Here is a 20,003-nt window from a genome sequence, read left to right on the forward strand (position 1 = left end):
ATATATATATAAAAGAGAAAACCCCGGCGTCCCCACTGTAAGCTACCCAAACAATGAAATAAGAGAAGACAGTTTACCTGTGTCAGGCAGTACGGGGAGTACATGGTTATTTTTTAGAAAGGAGACTTGGAGAGCTTATTTAAGTTGGATGGAAGCTCGGTATGGTGCTGCATTGCAATCGCTCGCCGTCCTGTTTCTCTCACTCCATGCTGCTGCAGCTTACAGTAACCCCGCCTAGAAAGTGAAAGCTTGCACAAACTTTCAGGGAAAAAACTTTGTCTCCCTCCCCTCTCCTCTCTGCTCTCCTCTTCGCAGGACTTTTATCGCTCTCCTCTTCTATCCTACTGAAAGCCCCCCCCCCCCCACACTCTTTCTATTTTTCACGCAGATTGAAGTTCTTCTTAGCAAAATGTTCGGATTTTGCCACAGCATGAATTTTGCTTTTGGGGACTCTGAATCCGCTGTGCACACGCTTCCCCGCGTCTTTAGGTTCGCAATACTGTGCTTTAGAGCTGCGTTTACTGACCCGTGCATTCCATGTTGAGAGCATGCAAATAATTACCAGAGGGCAGATGAGCCGGTCAGTTACACCGACTTGAGAAGGAAACACGTAAATGCATCAGCAGAGTAGATGAAAGTATATAATTTGAGGAATATTGTGAGAGCACCTCTGATTTCACTGACTTTTTAAATATGCGATGGCCAAGCATGCATTCAGTTGCATAAAACCTCTTAACATAATTCTGCTGAAGGTCCTGATCACAGGAATTCTCTCATGCATAAGTTTACATTTGATTGCACACTTAAATTAATTTACAGGCATTCAAATCGATGCGTCATCTCATTGCTGCTGTTAAGTTAAGTCTATTTATTTACTGAACCAGAGTTGACCCAGTCTGAAAAACCCACAACTGTAGCTTGAAAAACCAGTGAAGTGAGTCCAAGCCAAACAGTTACTGTAGCATTCACTATGAAGTAGAAAACAGCGAAGACAGACGTATAATCACAGTCTTTGAGCGGTATCAAAATACTTCACTGGGGTGTGTGAGGAAAAACACACACACACACACATGAATGGTAGTGAGGGGTACACATATCACATAAAAATCATAAAATAACATTTCTTGGAGCAGGTCCCGAGTGTGGTAAAGTGGGAATTTGGGTGGGAGTGAAGTCATTGTGGAAGAAGCAGAGCTGAAATTTTAGGCCTGACGTTAGAGTCCCACAGATTTATGAGGCCTACTGCTTGTGCATTTTTTATTAAATACTGCAAGCCTCTGCAGGCGAAACAAAGAGATCTGGGCTCTGTGTGGCCAATTACTGCACGCGGCCAGATACTCGAGCCAGAGGCGCAGGCGGGGAGGGAGAAAGTGTGTGGTCAGGAGCGCATGTAACGCCACAAAACTGTAACCTCTCGCCCTCGCCGTCGCACAAGGTTAGAATGCCAGCATTCCTTTTCTGTGAATAGGATACATGACTAATGTGAACCACACACACGCCCTACAACACATTCACACACAACTTTTGGTTTCCCTTTGGGCAGGTGTATTAACTTCATAACCTGCCTGCAACATGTGAGGAAATCTCTTTGTTTTCAGCTCGCTTTTGTAGCCGAGCGCAAAAGGTTACAGCCTCTGCTCTCTCCGTCCTTTATGGAGCCGACTTGCATGCTCCGCACGCAAACACTCCTCTGCCGTCGCTCCTTAAACGAGCCACACATTTAGTGGTCTGTGTGAGTAAATCTCTCATTAAGTAACACATGGTAGAGCCATATGCTATGGTTGGTGGGTCTGCCGCGGCTCTGCTTTTTCACACGCTTCGCATATACATATTTACCACTGTTCCAGAGTGGCCAGCGCTGTTAGTGACTTCACCCACCAGCTTGGTGCTGTTGTGCAGTCGCACCAGAACTGAGGATTTTATTAAGAAAGTGTCACAGAAGTGAGCAGTAACGATCTCGCAGCCGCTGTGGCCGTGTATCGCGGGGAGGCTTTAGGCTGTGGGTGTGCAAAACAGGTTGTATGAGGATGAAAGTAACCACAAATTTGACGGAGACCCGTGCGCACAGTATTACAGCCGCTGTTGATACCACAACTGTCTATAGGTGGCAACACAGCGGAGCGGAGATAAGTAAGTGTGGTTGCAATGTCTGGCAGAGCAGATGTCATCTCTAGCAGCGCGCCGTTTACATGCACTGCACATGCGAGGCTTTGCTTGAAGTAGTTGTTCCCAACCAGGTGGAATCGCCTGTAAACACATCCCTCTCACCAAAGTCACCCTCTAATTTAAGTTCCAAAAGATGCCTCCTTTAATTAATTAAAAAAACAAAACAAAAACACGAGCAGTGCATGAATACACTTTCTAGCAATCTTTTATTTTCTGTTTGTCTTGTTTCACGCACAGACATGTAAGCAAATAGTTTAAACTAAATATCAAAATTTGGGGGGATTTAAAAATCTTTTCATTGGCTGTTAGTCACATTGGATAAACATCACTTCTGGTCGATTTTAGAAAAATTCAGACATGTTATATTGGCAACATATTATAAAAAGACAAAAATATTACAAGTTTCCTTTGCTTTAAAAGTATGGAGTAAGCCATTTAATTTAAGGTGGTTGCAATTATTTGTTTGAACTGTGAACAAGGAATTGAGCACACGACCCGCTTAATACAGTTAGTACATCTTAGTTTAGCTCCATTCACATGAAAACCACTCATAAAATGTGGATTATTAAAAGGCTGCTATAAATGTTTACAAGGTTTACACATATTATTAACCACAAAACTGTATTTTATGTCACATTCTAGTGGCCCATGCAAATACAGTAATACATCTGAGTGACAACCCTTAACATGATCACTGTTGCTAGCTAAAATTTGAAGATGACCCACTGTGTCTTGCTTATTTTCTGTCATTTGCACTGCATTGTTACAGAGGTGGATGCTCATATTAAACTTGACCACGAGGTCAACTTATGTAGAAGTAATCTGTGTGAGCCCAAAGAGCAACGCAAATGTTTTTTTTCTACTCTTGGCTCTGTATTATGCCAAGGAGAAGCCCCACCCACTTGATGTTCTTTGTTTGGGAGGGGTAGCCAATGAGATTGAAGTTAGTATAAAAGGAGGGTGTTTTTCAAACGAAGAGCTGCTAAAACAGCTTGTTTTAGACAGTGACTGGAAGATAAAGACGAATCATTTAGACTCTCAAAAAGCTCAGTCATGCAAGGATGCAAGGTAGAGTGGAAGAATAAAAAATACAGAGCTGGAAATGACCAAAATAGGTCCCCTTTAACACTGTCCTTGGCCACCCAGGTATGGAAACCACATTATTCAACCTCAGCATTGGAGGTCTAAACACAACAGATAAAACTGTGACCACGGCACTGCTGAAATGAATTGTTTGAACTTAAACATTAATAGACTCACTAGCCTTTTCTTAGAAAAGCTGTTACCAAGAAAAGCCAGGTTACAAATGATTAAAAAGAAAAACAATTATGTGGAAAATTCAGTGTCAGCTAGTAAAGTTAAAATACCCAAAAATAAAAAAATAAAAAGTAAGCAAGGTTACCTTTTGCATTTATGGTGTAATGCAAATTCTGTTCTGTATTAATTATTCACTGGCTGCAAAATTCTGGGACGTTATTGTGTTTAAATTTCCATTTTTTCTGTGTTTATTTTCCTTTTTCTGTTATTTTTGTGACAAATAAGAAACCACCATTGCAAATGTTTGAGTGATGTGACAGATCATAGATATCCTCTTTCCCCCACTCTTTTTCTTTTCTTTGCAGATATACAGATATCAATCAACGGGGCTGAAAGGGGAAGTGAAATGTACACTGATACTGATGTATCAGAAATAAGCATAAGAAATAAGCATCCAGGACGATCCTAACGTTATCAGTACAGGTTGTTATAGTTTGCATAACATTATTGTACAAAATGCTCAGGACGACAATGAATGGAGTTGTGACGCACTTTGCACAACACCGAGCCCCCTACATTAGACCTCCCGGCGAGAAGCTGGAGGTCGACGCTCTCCTGTGGACGCTCTCCTGTGGACGCTCTTGAACTCGCTGCCCCCCGGAATCCAATCCAGCCACAGTGACACCCCTCCCCCTCAACCCCTGTCTCCCAAAACTCTCCTTAGACGGCCGTGCTACCCACTCCTGGCCATAGCACTTCATTTCTTTACCCGGAGACATACAATATAGTGTAGCAACCCAGATTCTCTGAGAGACTTGGCATAAGACTTAACTCTGGGAAACAAAGCCTGTAGCCTAGAAAACTGGCTCCCACCTCATTAATGATCACATTTTCAGTCATACACAGGACCCCCCGCCCCACGCCATCCCGACTCCTCTGCTTTTATTACCATTTTATATCATGCCGATTGCTGTAAATCTCACGGCTTCTTTTTTTAGAAATGCTGCTCACTTTTCTCTTACTTTGTAGTTCTTTTTCGTTTTATACATCTAGGCATGCTTCACATTATCGTCGTAATTTGCACTCCCGTGAGACGAGGGCGCTTCGGTGAAGTTGCAAAGGCTTCTTTTTCTTTTCCCCCCCTTTTTTTTCTTAAATGTGCGTGTGGAAATAATAATTGTAATGGTTTGCAGCTGAGTGGAGGGAGCTGTGAATGACATTATGATTGCGGTGCAATTACCAAGAGCATGAAAACGGACTGTCAGTCAGAATAATGAGTAATGACTCCAATAACACATTTAATACCGACACATGAAATAATAATAACAATAATAATAATAATAATAATAGATGCATACCCTGTATGAATCTGATACTACAAAGCATTCAGGCATCCCAGGACCTCTGGAGGGTTCTTCGTTCAACAGAAAGGTTTCGGTTGCCTGAAATGTAACACAGTGATTCATTAGTTGGTTCTGTATTTAGGATCAGGGAATTTAAAACACACAGAAAAGCTGGTCGCAAAGCTGCAAAAGCAGATTTTGTATGTGAAAATCCTCCTCATCCTGCTGCTCGACCTATTTCATCATCCTCCTCAAGTCCCACCACCAGATAACTACTCAAGATCGGCGTCTTTACACTCTGCACACACGCGCACGATCGTGTGCACTGCCTGCCTGCGCCCATATGCTGTGCAGGCCCGAGGCCCAGCCCTGCCAGTCACTGCCACTTCAATGGGGAGCAAAGTGTTTAGCTGCCGTACCCGCACACAATACTCCGGCACAATGGCATTTCCTGTCCCTGCTATTTCACCTGCATGGTCACTTTTCTGTCAGCCTGCTCTGATTCAGCACAAATCATTCACACACAAACACACACTCACACACACACACAGCCGCATACAGTAATACACATGTTTGGCAAAGACTCGCACATACAGAGGCCATACGTCTGCCTCCACGGAGACAAAAACAGGCCACTCAAAAGGCCCTGCCCTGCATCCGCTGATAGATGCAGCTAAAGTGTTTATCCCAAGTGTTTGTTTCTATTCAGTGCAGTTCATTTGTATGCTGAGGGACGCGTCAGCCGAGACTTGGGCTCTGAATGAGCATCCATTGCAGTTCTGCTGTCAATTGAGGCAGCCAGGCCAGACAACATAGATGGGAGGAAACCACAGACTGAGGAGCTGGATATGGGAATGGGAGTTCTGCCTGGTTTGCTCGCCTGTGGCTATTACTTTTTAGTCCTAACTGGTACAAATTGCTTTTTGCCAGGCTAAATTTTAATGTCTCTTCTGGAAATCGACTAAACCTATTAGACAAGGGCTAAAAACGTCTGCGTTCATGAAAATAGCTCCAGTTCCATGAGTAAGAGAGTGGAAGTTTTACTCACAATGGGAGTTACTTGAGTTTCTGGATATAGGAGAAGAGGGGAAGTAATCTTATTTTCCAGAACTTTACCTTCTTATCTCTCAACATACCTACAGCAGAAACAAACATGCACCCAAAACAGGAACAAACATCGCTCGTAGCCAGCAAGAAAATGTAAAGTTATAGTATTTAAACTGGCATGTGATATAAACAGTTTTTTAGGGAATTTAAACAGATATTAGGTTACTTAAGCATTTGCATATGCAGACAAATACACACATGCGCCGGGTGACATGGGATTGCCCTTAAACAAATACATGCAGAGACACATGCATAAACACGCAGCACTATAATAAGTCCCAGACTTGGACTAACTGAGCTGCGGCTGGAGACACAGGCTATTCATATCCTTCAGAATGAGAGGTTACAGCTCGAGTCTTTTCCCTTTTCCTTTCTACTGTAACACAGGAAGGGCATCTGTGTGTATGATTTCACTCAACGTCTGTGGCAAAAGGTTCAGCAGGCAGGTTGATTAACATAAGACTAACACTGGCTTTGTTTAGCGTGGCCTCTCCCACGCACAATAAGTTCAGCGTGTGCCTCGTGAAGCACACGCTCGCTTAAACAAAAGTTAGAATTCGAGTCATCCAAATGGCTAAGAAAACACTACGCGCGGCGCTCGGCCTCAGCATCCAACCTCTGGCCTGTCATCATTAATATGTGGGGAAACACTGGAGGGAAACCATTTGAAACCATTTGTCCCACTAAATGGTGCCCTTGTCAAGCTCCCCGGGCTTTCTGTTAAGCTTTTAAACTGCCCAGTCCAGCTGAAGGATATATTTTACTCCACTGATAATTACAGAGCAGCACAAAACATGGCACTCCACTGGCTCGAGCTGCCTCTTGTTTCTGACATGTTTTAGTCATTTAAGGATGAAAAATAATTTTCACTGCACAGAGGGAATCCCGGCTCGAGGATGCTGAACACCGGATAAACGACAATCTAAAAACACATCGTTTAATGAATGAATCTTTCTCTGTCTCCAGCCCTTAGAGAGCTGCACTGAGGCTCAATGTTGAGTGCAGCTCCCTGAAGCACTGGCCCGCTTTCCTCCTCTGTCAGTTTTTAAGCAGCATAGTATCAATTATACATATATGTGTTTTTCTATATGTATGCAACATATGCCTGATCCATATGCTGGCCCCAAGCTAAAATAGTTGCAGAGTCTCGTGTAATAAACACTTAAAAAGCCCCACTACTCATTTGCTGTCTGCGATGCTGGTTTTTGGTGACTGAAATGAAGCACAGATGATTAAAACAGAGAAGCATCAGCCTGGCTCAGGCTTAAATCCACAGTTCAAATCTCCATATTATTTACATGCATGTATGGGGTAGTTCAAGAGCTTGGGAAATCCCCCAGTTTGTGAATTTTAGCTATTTACAGAGGTTTTGCAGCAAACTTCATAAAATTGTAAGTATTCTGTTCAGTGGTTGAATATGTTACGTTATGTTTATATCAAGTAATTTTGCTAAATTTACAATTATGGAACTAATAACTATTATGTACTAAATCATTTGCTGTTTTACATGTTTACAATTCACAATTTGACCATCAATTCTGCCCACAGAAAACAGCAGTACAAGGAATTCCCTCTACGTAACCCTAAACAGAGAACAAATAACAGACTCATCAAGTGGACAGAAAATCTCCAAATGAATGACTGAATGCGAAAATAGAATATCAACGATCACAATTTTTTTCTCTGCCAAAAAGTTTTGGCGAGTAAATTTAAACTACAGACAAACAATTGCATTAAACATAAAGAGGTCTGAAGATTTTTAGCTAAAGGTAACACAAACCAGAGAAACAGAACACCCCCCTACCCCCAGCTAGGTTAGCTCTGTTCAGAGAGAACAAGGATTGCTACATTTTATTTATTTTTACTTCACAACTGTTTTATCAAGTCGTTTTATAAAATCCCTCAAGTTGTCTTATTTCTCTGTCCTGTAAAAGCCTAATTGCCAGAATAAGACTAAGACAATAAGCTCATAGTATCAACCTCGAAGATAGTAATTTGTCACTTATTGCTTCAAACTATTGCAGATTTTATAAAAGTAAACGTATACTTCATAACAACTAGGTTTTATTTCCCCCCCAACATGCTTACACTAGCAGTGTTACCTGAATTAGCATAAAAATGTTAGGTATGAATCTGGAGCTAGCTTAAAACAAAAACTAGAAATTGGGATAAATAACTATCTTAGCTCTGTCCAACCCTTCTATTAAGCTGTCTTACCAAATGTTTTTTGTGTCCTCGCTAGCACAGCATTATTTGTGAGACTATGTCGCTGTACTTTTCTTTGTTCACAAAGAAAAAGTTCAAACAGGTTAGCTTAGCACCTGCTAAGCTAGGTTAAAGTGAATCTCATGAAGAAAGTGAAAAGGCGTACTCTAATTTTCAAATATTTTCATATTGTAGTGAAAACATTTATTTTAGTGTATTATTGTTGTTGTAGATTGCTAAATGAGCCATATGAGCAACATCCTGCTGTTGCTGAATTCAAGGTGAAACCGCAACCGGCTGTCAGTTGAAGCGGTCATGCCCTTGATTATGAATAGGCACTTTGAGCTGCTAATTGCTCTAATATGTTTACAAGTTAGCCACTTGCTGTTTTAACCTTTTAGTTGATTTTACACAACTCACTTCGCTTTTTGTGGAAAATGATAGAAAAAAAGCAAAAGCAACAACTATAACAGGCTGGGCAGTCACCTAGCACCAGCGCTACCTTCGTTTAGTCGCATCTGAGACCAATCTCAGACACAACTGAACATGAATACGAATCATGATCTCTACAATACCTCAGCTGCACTTACTCTGCTCAATTCTCTCTGACATCCATGTTTACAATAAGTGAGATCTAAAAGGGGGACAGATGCCTAAGTTGGCTGCCTCACATGGAATTAGATTAATCAGAGCGCATATACATATGGCCCACCTTCCTCTGTCTCCCACTTTGTCTAGTTCACACAAAGATATACAACAGCCCAGAAACCACCTGGGTTTCCATATTTCTGAATACGCGTCGATCCACCAGTGGTGGGTATCTTCGCAGTCACTGATTAACAGCCTTCTGATCATTCTGCTGCACCGTCCTAATCATTTGCAGAGTTGTCTGTATGAGCTCAACAGTTCCTAGAGGATCAGAGACTTCTGCGGCAAAACATAACTGACATCCTACTCAGTCCTGCTCCATTCAGCCTTAATTGTATCCTCATTCTTCACCTGGTAACAAGCTAACAAACCTGTGCAGATGTGGCAAGCACATCAAAGAGAGGGAGGGATGGGAGGGGGAACTTGTTTGTAAAAAAAAATGTGTGGGGGAATATGAAAGGGGAAATTTACGTTGTGTGAGTCCAAGCCAGCGCCACCTCAGGGAGAAATGCTGGAAAAATGTGATATTTTACACCTGCATCTCAGGAGGTGGGGAATAAGAGACAAGGAGGGGGGAGGTGGTAATTAGAGGAGTGTGCGTGCTTGCATGCGTGCGTGTGTGTGTGTGTGTTCGTAAAGGATTTTTAGTATGTTTCTGGGTCTTGCCGCCGGTTCTTCTGCAGCATTCAATTTGGTATGATACATTCGATGCCAGATTATTAAAAATGCTAAACCTGGTTACGAATGCTAAAAAAAAGTGTTGAAATTTTAAACAAATATGCTAATATTGTTAGAGTGATAAATAGCTGGAAAGCCCTGTTTAATGAATAATGCTATTGGCTCTAATTCCTCATTAAGGCCCTAAAGAGGAGAGTGAAGAGAGAAAATACATGTATTGTTGTGATTTTCCCCCCTTTTCTCCCCCCCAAATTAAACTCAGAAGGCATAAGATACCAGCACCTTCCCAAATTAAGTTCATTCAAATTACTTGGTTACACAGCTGGTGTGCATTCTGGTGTGTCTTGTGAAACCAATTAATGTGAGGCTTCAGTCTTGATAAGATAATTAAAGGAGGGCTAGAATAGAGATGGAGGAGTTTGAAGTGTTCAGGCTCGTGGTACAAAATAAGACTTCCTTTAAACTGCAAAAAAACTTTGCCTTGAAACAAGTTAAAATAAAATCTGTGTGATTTGTTCTGCCATTTCCAAAGCAAACTGATCTGATCTGGGGGCTTAAGTCAAATTATGCTCATACTGAAGGGTCTGCGTTATTTCTAGATTATTATTTGTTTAAACTAACAAGTGAGATTATCTCACTCCAGTGTTTTGACTTTGTATATTTTTAGAGCTCACTTAAAGAAGTTAAAACTGCATGCTGTAAATCTGGCTTCCTGTACTAGGCATTATGCATTCCCTGGGAACGTTTGAATTAAAATATATGTTTAGATTTTGATTTTGTTCTATAAGAAGAGATGCTTTTTTGTATTAACTGTAGCAAACAACTGTCAAAACATCCTGTAAAACACAGTAATGTGGCATTCTTTCTAAATACAGCTGAATCCCGTGACCTCTCGGGCCTTTGATGAAATCTTACAATCTTAATGTTTACACCCCGTTTTTCTTGGATTTGACCTTCATTCTCTTGCTCGCGTCTGCTCGTTTGAGCAAACTTGCAGAGCACAGCGTAGCAGCCAGAACACGGTCAATATAAAGACATTTATAACTGTAGTAACTTGATGAAGCAATCGCAACATTTTAATTTGGCGGTGCCGTGTGTGCTGGTAGTTTCAGTTATGCTGCACTCAGACTTTGAGCGTTGCAGATGTTCGATATGGTTTCCAGTGTTTATTTGGTTTATTTATTTTGTTTATACAGAACCAATTCTTAACAAAGGTGTTTTGTAAGTTAAAGAAGAAGCAGAATGAAAGGGAAATCCCCAACAATCAGACAGTCTGCTATGAGGAAGCAGTTGGCGATGATGAGAAGGAAGAACTCCCTTTCAAAAGGAAGAGGCCTCCAGCAGAACCAGTCTTATGTAAGCATCTGCTGCAACCGGTTGGTGGGTAAGAGAAAATAGTAAAGAAAAAAGTAGGACACACACGTCTGTGAGTGCAGTGGTTCGCTTTTTTTTTTCTCCAAGAACAACGTTTAAGGTTTAACTAGCAATAGTACACCACGACTGAGTTAATGAGTTAATCGCTTCTGTCCAGCTTCAGGCTGGTTGTTAAGATGTTGAATACAGCAATATTCTGAAAACGCAACCAACAGGCATGCAGACGGTGACCCTGTTCAGCATAAGAAATGTTGTTTTTAAAGATTCAGATCTGTGTATTGCACTCAGCAGTGATATAAGGATTTTAGAGTAGTAATACTGAAATGGATAAATATGAAAATACTCCATTTAGAATCCGTTCATTGTATTTACTATACAGAGCACTGTCCAGCCTGCAAAACCATTTGTCATGTGTTTCGTGGGTCTATTAAAAATGTTAAAAATGTTTTGAGGCCCAAAAAAACCCTGCCCTGTTGATGTCATAATGATGTCACTAGAGTTTTCTTGACATTTCAATCTATTAAACGCACACACACAAAAAATATATTACCAGTATAGGAACGGAGTCTGAGCTGAGTGAGCTTAACTTAATGAAAATGTAATGAAATTGAATTGAATTTAATGAAAGATGTTACTGAGCTGCACTGAGATCTGGGATTCAGCTTTTCTCAGTTTGAATTATTAGCTTAGCTAAGCTTAGCTCAGACTACCCCAACTGTAACCAGTAAACCACTGGAGTATTACTGTACGTTTTATCTTTTGAGACACTCTTTCATGAACTTGTGATTAGTTTAGCACAACAAGGATCTCATATTAAGGAAGCTGAATGACTGAGGTGATTACAGCTCGTGATATATCCACTGTAGCCCCTCGGCTGCACACTGTTAAAATCACAACAGCTTAAAAACCAGTCAACCTGACAAGCACATCTGAGCTCACTATCCTAATATTTATGCTGTTTGACTGTATATCAGAGTTTCCATCTTTAAACTACAGCAAAAGCTTACACGCTGCATAAGCTATTATAGCCTCCTTGAAGCCTTATTTATTTTTCCAGAGAAACGTCAAGGCCAGGACAAACATAATAGCATAATATTCTGTATACAGTGAGGGATGACATCACTGGCAACAACGGCCAAGATGGAGATCACACAAGACTGGAAAACCGCTTGTCTGATCATCATGTGGTGGGCTGTACACACACACACACACACACACACACACACACACACACACACACACACACACACAGAGTGCAGGATACAGTTACCACAGCTATTTACACAGCACTCTGTGATTCTATTTTTTTTAAATCTTTAGTTCCTGCACCATATATCACACATATGTTTACCACGGAGAATCCAGTGTAAACTTTGCATTTGGCTATATATTTAAAACACCGCTTGCATTGCTTATTGTAAAGGTCCAGTCTGTCTGTAAATCATCATTTTGGACCCATAATGTCACCTTTGTATTTCCTGATGATGGCTCAAACTTTCTGTTTACTTTCTGGCACATAGGGAAAAATCCATAACCTATAAATCCTCGTGTATATATAGATCATCTGTAAAGAAAAGTAGTGTTTGAATATTTATTTCTGTGGCAGAGATGGCGAACTGGCCTCGGGGAAAGCTAACAGGAGTCTGACACTGATTGACAGATGCCTCCAGTGCCTTCTGACTAAACTAACATGCAGTTGAAGTGTTTGGCACAAAATCAACACAACACACATATAGCCTTTGAAAATAAATAAATAAGGTTTTTTTTAAAAAGAGGTGAGTTGCTGCTATAAGTAGGAGAATAACAAGTGGGGATAATCCCATGTGAGGCCTGTCCTGAATTCTGTATCATTTTTACTGATGAGCTTCTTGGGCAGCTGCCATGTCAGCAAGGATGCTCGTAAACAAATAATTATTCATACTAATAATCTTCCATATTCATGTGCAAATAAGATCCATTCCTGGGTATCTAAGCAGCTTCAAGGTTGTATGTGGGAGGTTCCCCTAACTATTGCCTGACTTGAAACATTTCATGCCAAAAAAGAATTTCTAAGGGTCAAGGATGTGTGAACTCTCTTTCATAGTTTTGCATAAAACAGATTTTCTTATTACTAATTTTAAAACCTAAAAGCACTTCATTCAAATGTATGCTTTCGCAAGCCTCACAGAGAGTAGATTTCTCATTTAACATGTTAAAAGAAAATCGGGATAAAACATGAAAAACGTCTTCTGTTTGAAAGGACTCAACTCAAACGAAAAAGGAAACCTTGGCTAAAATCTCATAAGCTGATGTCTGCTTAAAGAATCCTCAAACAAACTTCAGTTAGAGTTCGAGAAGCATTACAAACGTTTGCTTTGTGATACCACTGGATTTCCCTGAATGGGACAAATAAACCACCTGCGTAATTAAGGATTTAGTCCCTGCGTAATTACGCACAAATCAAATGGCCACTTAATAGAACGCTGGCGCAAACAATAAGTTCCATCCTGCTACAGCCAACTTTCCAGACTCTGGTAAACCTTGCCTTTAGGTGGGATTTGTGCTCTGGGATCCTTCCCACATGCAACAGTGAAACCTTTACATACTGTATGACACCTCTATTATGGATGTTGTGCCATAGGTCCTATCATATATGCGACTATAAATAGACTAGCCCAGTCTGTGAGAGGAGTCATGTTCTCCGTGTGGATGAAACGGCAGAAGGCAGTAGGCATCGAGCGGTGAACTGAGAGAGCTGGACACTAATTTGGCCAGCAGGTTGGAAAGAAAAAATTGGCAACAACGTATGTAACTATTAAAATAAGGTGGATTAGGTTTTCCTTCCAGCAACATCCTTTCAAATGTACATGCAGCTCCTTAGCAAAGAAATCTCCCCACATTTTTAAAATAACCATAAGATCCTAATGAGTCTAACTGTGACAGCAAACAGATTCAGGTAGGTGGAGGGACTTGGCACATACTTTGTGACTGTTACACATTAGCCACACCAAATACACACACACACAAACACAAACACACACGCACACGAATTATAAGATAGCTCACTAAACTATAAAGCACAGAATCATTAAAACGATGAACAAGTACAATGATTGTCAAAGCTGACTGCATAAATGAGCAAATTATTGGTTTACATAGCACGTACCATTGTGGTGTGAGGATATGTGCCAACACTCTCAAAGACCCATTTTCCACTCTGAAAAGTTCGGCTTCCAAAAAAAAAAAAAAGTGAGTGGGAGAGAGAAAACTGCTCGGTTTCTTGCTCAGCTGGGCCTTATACCGGAAGCAAAAGAGCCCTAATGCACGGCCTGCTGCCCGGTAAACATTTTTTGGGATAAAGTGAAGTCAGCTCTTCTCAGTCCAGGCAAACGGGACGCAGAGTCGTATAATCCAAGCGGTCTGCCTCCCGACTTCTTCATGCAAGGTGTTTATGTGCGGCTTTCAACTCGTGATAGTTCCACGAAACTCGAAGCTGCGCGCGCCTGGCTGCACTCTCAGTCCCGGTGCCGTCACGTCCCCGCACCGAGTCCCCGAGCTACGTGCCACCGAGACGCTGCACCGTCAGAGCCCGAGTGTCGGAGCAGAAGCCTGGCCGCGCACCGACAGTAAGTAGCCTGCCCTGCGCTCTCAGCTCACGCGCTCACCAAATCAGCTGTTGCTCCTCCAGACTGGACGCCGCGCGCTCTCTCCCCTTGCATGCTCAGGCGTCGCCGATCACGTAAAAGTGCAGTCCGCTTCTCGGTTCTTCTCCACCTGTCCTCCACCCCCTTCTCAGTGTCGGCACAAAGTTGCTGGGAGGACCGCGTCTGAAACAAAACTCAGCATGTGGCAGCGCGAGTGTCGCAACATCCGCGAGCGGGACCTCAGCGGACGGTCTGTGATCTGAAACCCAAAAACAAAGAGGTGAAATGTGCGTCTGTCTCCCCGTGTGTGCGACTGTGTGTGTGTGTGTGTGTGAGTGTGTGACACCGAGCAGCTATAATTAAGTAAACAAAATGCGAGAAGTGAGCGCACAGCGTGGCCGCCTGCACGCACCACTGAGGACGAAACGGTGTCCTGCGGCCGCGGCCGAAGAAGCGGAGCGGAGGGCTGGTGAATTATTAATAACCAGAGCGGTTCACAGTCTGTCGTGTTCAGTGAGTAACCAGGGCGGCAGCTGGGGGTTTAGAGGAATTAAATACGGGCTCAGAGTAAACCGTGGACGCAGGGGATTAGTAGCTCTCACCGGCAACAGTGTAGGGGCAGCTCGGGGCCGATAGAGAGGGCGGGAGGGAGCGGAGGTTCTAGGGAGCAGTGGGGGAGACGGCGGAGGTGGTAGGGTAGGACATTTTTTTTGAGTGCAAATTTAATAGTCAGCCTAAGTGGATGGGTGGTATGTACGTGAACACGTGTCACTTAAAATTTAAATATGAGCTCCAGCTGCTGAACAAAAACCTACAATCTAAACAAAAATCTCCATCTATAGCTGATATTTTTATGTAGTACATTTTCATTTATCGAAATTACCCCACGCCCCCACGTAAAAGACTCCCATTTGTTGACACTTGATTAAACATAGAAGAGTTTCTCTGAGGATAAAAAAAATAAAGTGATAATAAACTGAAGTGGGTTATAACCCTCTGCTGCCCGCATATGTTTCCATTTTAATGGCGAAACAATTCAAATAAAAATAAAGGCAAGTTTACAAAAAAGTCTCTATTTAAAATGTTTAACCGGATTTAAGACATTTTAACACCTTAGTTTTTGCCAGATTTTACGCACAGCCAGCACCGCAGGCTGACCGACTGCAAGCCCCAATAGTGCAAAGCTATAAACCAAATCCTTAAAAAGCAGAAGAAAAAAGAGAATAAACTCCTCCTCTCTCTCCTCTGTGTCTTGATCCGTTCAAATTACTGATGTGTTTATTTCGCCATGAATGCAGCGAACAGTTTGAGCACAAGTTTGAAACAGTGAGGTTAGAGAGAGAGCGCAGGTGCATGACTTCTGGCTGGAGCCTTCACCACTTCCCCCCAAGTTTTTATTCCCCACAAATATCCAAATCAGCCCAGGAAATTCAGATGGAATTTCAGCAGACATCTTTTTAAAAAAAAAAAAACACGACAATAGAGGTCTTTTTAATGAATAAATTACCAAGAGCGAGTTTTAACCTTTTATGGGTAAAACGCAGTATTTTACGGAAGTGCGCAACTGCAGACGTCACGCATCGAAACGATGAGCAGAGACAAAAGTGGATTCCTCCTGATGCCAGTTTACACCGTGTTGGTTCAACTTCAGCGCTTCACACACAGTTAAAGAAAAAGCTGCCGGGCTCAGAGTGGCTGTGGTTCGTTGCGTGGAGATTTCAGTGACAGAGAAGTCCCTTCGTGTCTGAGTTCACACTAAATGTAAAGCTGCATTCATTCTTTTCCCATAAAAAATGTGATTTTTTTTATGGGAAAAAGCAAAACTCTGGGTTATGAAAAATGATAAGGCTGCTTTTTTAAAATAAAATAACGTCTCCCTAAATCTACACTGAAACTAAAGACACACACACACACACACACACACACACACACACACACACACACACACACACACACACACACACACACACTCACTCTATTTCTTTTTCTTTAAGTTTTCCGTTTCTTCATTTCTGGATGACAGTTAGGGTCATTTCTGAATCCTAATTGTGCACAAATTCACTGTCACTTGATGCAAAATCAGACATATACGGACTGTCTCAGTGTCTCCAATCACCACAATCTGGGATTCAGTTTTAGAGAAACAGCATTAAATAACTGTCGGTTCTGTGATCTGTTTCAAAAGAAACGAAATGAAATGACATTATTTAAAATTCCAAAGGAAAAAATTACAACCTGAATACACAAAAGAAACATTTACACAGCAAATAACCAGTTTAGGCCTCGAGTTTCTTTTATTTCATTTGTTTTTAAAGCTGATATACATATAATTAGACCATCTAAAAATATATTCAATGTTTGACCAGAATTATTTTATGGACAATATGATCTGAAATATGTAATTTAAAAAAGATCCACAAAAGCATCAATAATGTGTAAAAATATGAATCTGTTCATTTAAATTGCAAGTAACACATTCAAAGCATAAAACGATGTCAAATCGCCTGATTTATTATCAATTTACATTTTTAATTTGAATGATTAATTATTTAGTTTTTTTCTTTTAAACTGTGTGTGTGTGTGTGTGTGTGTGTGTGTGTGTGTGTGTGTGTGTGTGTGTGTGTGTGTGTGTGTGTGTGTGTGGCCTTTTCCAGTGAGCGGCCTGCTAGAGAAATCAAGTCTTCATCATGAGAGACAAATACATGAACTTAAGGCCTCCGTGGGAGTGGAATCATTTCAGTGTAATCAGTTCCAAGCTGCTTTGTCTTTTACTTATTTTTTCTTTGCTCTGTCGACGTTATACAAAACGTTTCTTTAAAATTTAGTCAAACTGCAGCTTTTTATGATACCAATGCACAAACTGGCACCCGAGAAAAATACAGAAAGAAAGAAAAAAGGCACGAGTCTCGTGTTTGTAAAGGGACGAGTCTGACACATAGAACAGAATGGCTTCAAGCGTCACCTGATCAAAAATCAAAACTCCAAACAAACAAACAAACAAAGAAGCAAAAAATAAAAGATATAAAGTCACGCCACTCTGATGTGACACTCGTTTCATTCATTCACGCTCCTCTTGACTTCTTACTTGACCTTGAAATATTGGATTTCGAGCAATGAACTTCACTTGAACTTATACTTGAACTATATATATATATATATATATATATATATATATATATATATATATATATATATATATATATATATATATATAATCCATCATTTCAGAGGTGTTGGATGCTGGGCCGGCTGGGAGCTTTATAAAAAAATGAGAACAAAACATTTTCGAAATGTAAACCAAACTCTGGGTTATTTACAAAAAGGCTAAAGGCAAAAATGTGCACCCGATTGCTTTGTTTTTGTAGCTACAAACACACCAGCGATGGTTAGTTGAGATGGCACTATTTAGTGCAGCAAAGCTCGGATATAAGCGAGGCCACAGCACAAAAACCTGTAGATGCGCATTTTTGCACGCATCTGTGCTTTGTGGGAAAAAGCTCACCTCTCATTTAAAAAGTAAGAAATCCCTGTCTTTATCTATACATTGCCATATAGTGTCTCCACATGTGACCCGAATGCCCCCCTCATCATTCTGCACCGGTCCAAACCGGCAGCTTGCGCTAATTTGCTGGGGGGGAAAGCCCTTTCTTTGGTCTCTCTCCTCTCCCGGTCCTATATACCGTCTCTCCCAGGAGGTTTACACAAACTGTGAGACAAAAGTTCCACTAGGCAACGGCCCGTCGAGGAATGCTGACCTTGGCACGGCCAGTGGAATCGGCTCGGCCGTTCTTTCGTTTCTTATGGTTTGAATTAAGGCGCATTTGACCTGCGCCAACTTCCAAGAGTTGCCACGGAGGCGAACGGGAGCCGTGCTATAGGTTACTGCTGTTGCTGCCTGCGCTGAATGAAATGATAAAAAAAAGGGAAGGAGAGAAAGGGGGCTGCAGACCAACGATGAAACGCGAGAGGACAGAAAATAGTGACCAACTAACAATCGCTTTAGCAGGAATTTAGGAGCAGGCCGTTAAAAACAAACAGAAAGATGTTAGAACGGACAAACAACAGCGATGGCATCAAGTAAAAGATATACAGTAAAGCAATCTGATGAGCAGGAATGGATCTGAATCTTTTACACGAGTGAAAGTGGCGTCATCAGAAACAAAAGGGAAATTCTGAAGGAACAGCTGGAAAAATAATGACCCCTATTCACACTGTTAGGCTTACTACATTATTAATATCAGTGCATTAAAGTGCGTTTTAGAGACATTTTACTGATGAGTAATGTAGTCTGAAGCACTTATTATCAATATCTCTAAAAAGGTGGTCAACCCCCCCCAGACCAAACCGAAAACACAAATGACAACCAAACGTGGACGATTAAAATGTACAACCCCTTTAAATGTTTCAAATGTAAAACAAAAGCACCACAACACCACCTTTGATTATTCCACAGCTCTTAAATGTTCTGGAACAGCAAAAGGAGACAAAAGTGACAGCTTTGCACCGAGGAACATCCTAAGTTAGATCAGGTACACTCCCTGTTGGGCATCACAAAACATTACAATCCTGCTTTTTCACAGGGTCACTCCCTGTGAAAAAGCAGGATTGTAATGTTTTAGGCATTAAATTACTTCATGCCTAAACGCTTGAGTAAAGAGATTATAGTGGGGAAAAGGGACAGAGAGTGTCACCTGCGTGTTTAAGCAGAGAAAATGAACAAATACTGCAGAGATAGACAGAAAAACACTGATTGAAATAAATCACGTACTGTTTTAAAAGAATTTTAATTTAGTTTTTCGTATGTTTTTGATGTCAAAGTAAAGTATTTCTATATGTACTGATTTACCGCTGATTAATCTGTAAATCCCTGAGGACCTTTGATATACAGGTTAAGGTTTAATTAGCTGAGTTTAGAAATTTGCCTAATTACCACAAGACCCTTGAGGAAGTGTGTTATTGGCCCTTTGTACATAAAAGCAGAAAAGCAGCGTTAAGCAGGATTAGACTAAAGTCACCTTACTTTAAATATATAAAAGGGTTTGCTGATTGGAGAAGAAAGTCTGTTTTTAATTGTTTGGGTTATTTATAGTAAATCTTACAGGTAGGAGAAACACTCACTACACTTTAAAGGGACACCACATTTATGGAGACGTCTGTGCTCTGAACCGGCATCAGTCTGATCAGTTTTCTCCCATGCAACCAAATTATGAGGTAGTGTGATTGCTGAGCACACACACAGCGCACACGTGCAGATGTTCGTCCACCTGCAGGCTGAGCGCTGAAATGAACAACACCTGAAGAAAGATGACTGGTGGAGCCTCAGGCCCTGCGAACCACTGATTGGCTCAGCTGAGGATCTGGCTAACTGATGCTGAGCGGCGTCTGTGTATGCGTGTGTGTCTTTGTGTGTGTGTGTGTGTTTATGTGTATCTCTCGGGGTATCCCACCCTCCCCTGCCTTATCAGGCAGCTCCACGGCACCGCTAGAGGAGTGCTGCTCTCAGGAGGGCAGGGCTACCAGCACACCGCTTATCTTCTACCAGCAAGGAGGGTTTATAGGTCTGATTAACTCACTGTTTGCATGTGTTGTGTGTATGAGAAAA

General features: G+C 41.4%; 1 protein-coding gene and 1 long non-coding RNA gene across 16 annotated transcripts in view; one reads left to right on the forward strand and one right to left on the reverse strand.

The window, feature by feature from the left end:
• Positions 1-15,015, reverse strand: part of nfixb (nuclear factor I/Xb) — a 135,682-nt gene extending 120,667 nt beyond the window's left edge. For 2 of the 15 annotated variants that reach the window (XM_040037332.1, XM_040037330.1), the window contains exons 1-2: positions 13,924-15,015; positions 4,782-4,865 (exon numbers count right to left, since the gene is read on the reverse strand). In XM_040037332.1, the coding sequence (XP_039893266.1) occupies positions 4,782-4,865; positions 13,924-13,926 (87 nt within the window). In that variant the 5' untranslated portion in view covers positions 13,927-15,015. Of the gene's footprint in view, positions 1-77; positions 328-4,781; positions 4,866-13,923 lie in introns of those variants that run through there. The other 13 variants (XM_040037345.1, XM_040037329.1, XM_040037333.1 and 10 more) reach the window with 10 other exon arrangements.
• LOC120736945 lies at positions 14,282-17,436 on the forward strand. The gene is made up of 2 exons (XR_005696646.1): positions 14,282-14,383; positions 17,056-17,436. It is a non-coding gene; the product is annotated as an uncharacterized LOC120736945 (long non-coding RNA).
• The last annotated feature ends 2,567 nt before the right edge of the window (positions 17,437-20,003 follow it).

This window comes from Simochromis diagramma, unplaced genomic scaffold, assembly GCF_900408965.1.
Source record: "Simochromis diagramma unplaced genomic scaffold, fSimDia1.1 OVJJ01000516.1, whole genome shotgun sequence".
NCBI classification, from domain to species: domain Eukaryota; kingdom Metazoa; phylum Chordata; class Actinopteri; order Cichliformes; family Cichlidae; genus Simochromis; species Simochromis diagramma.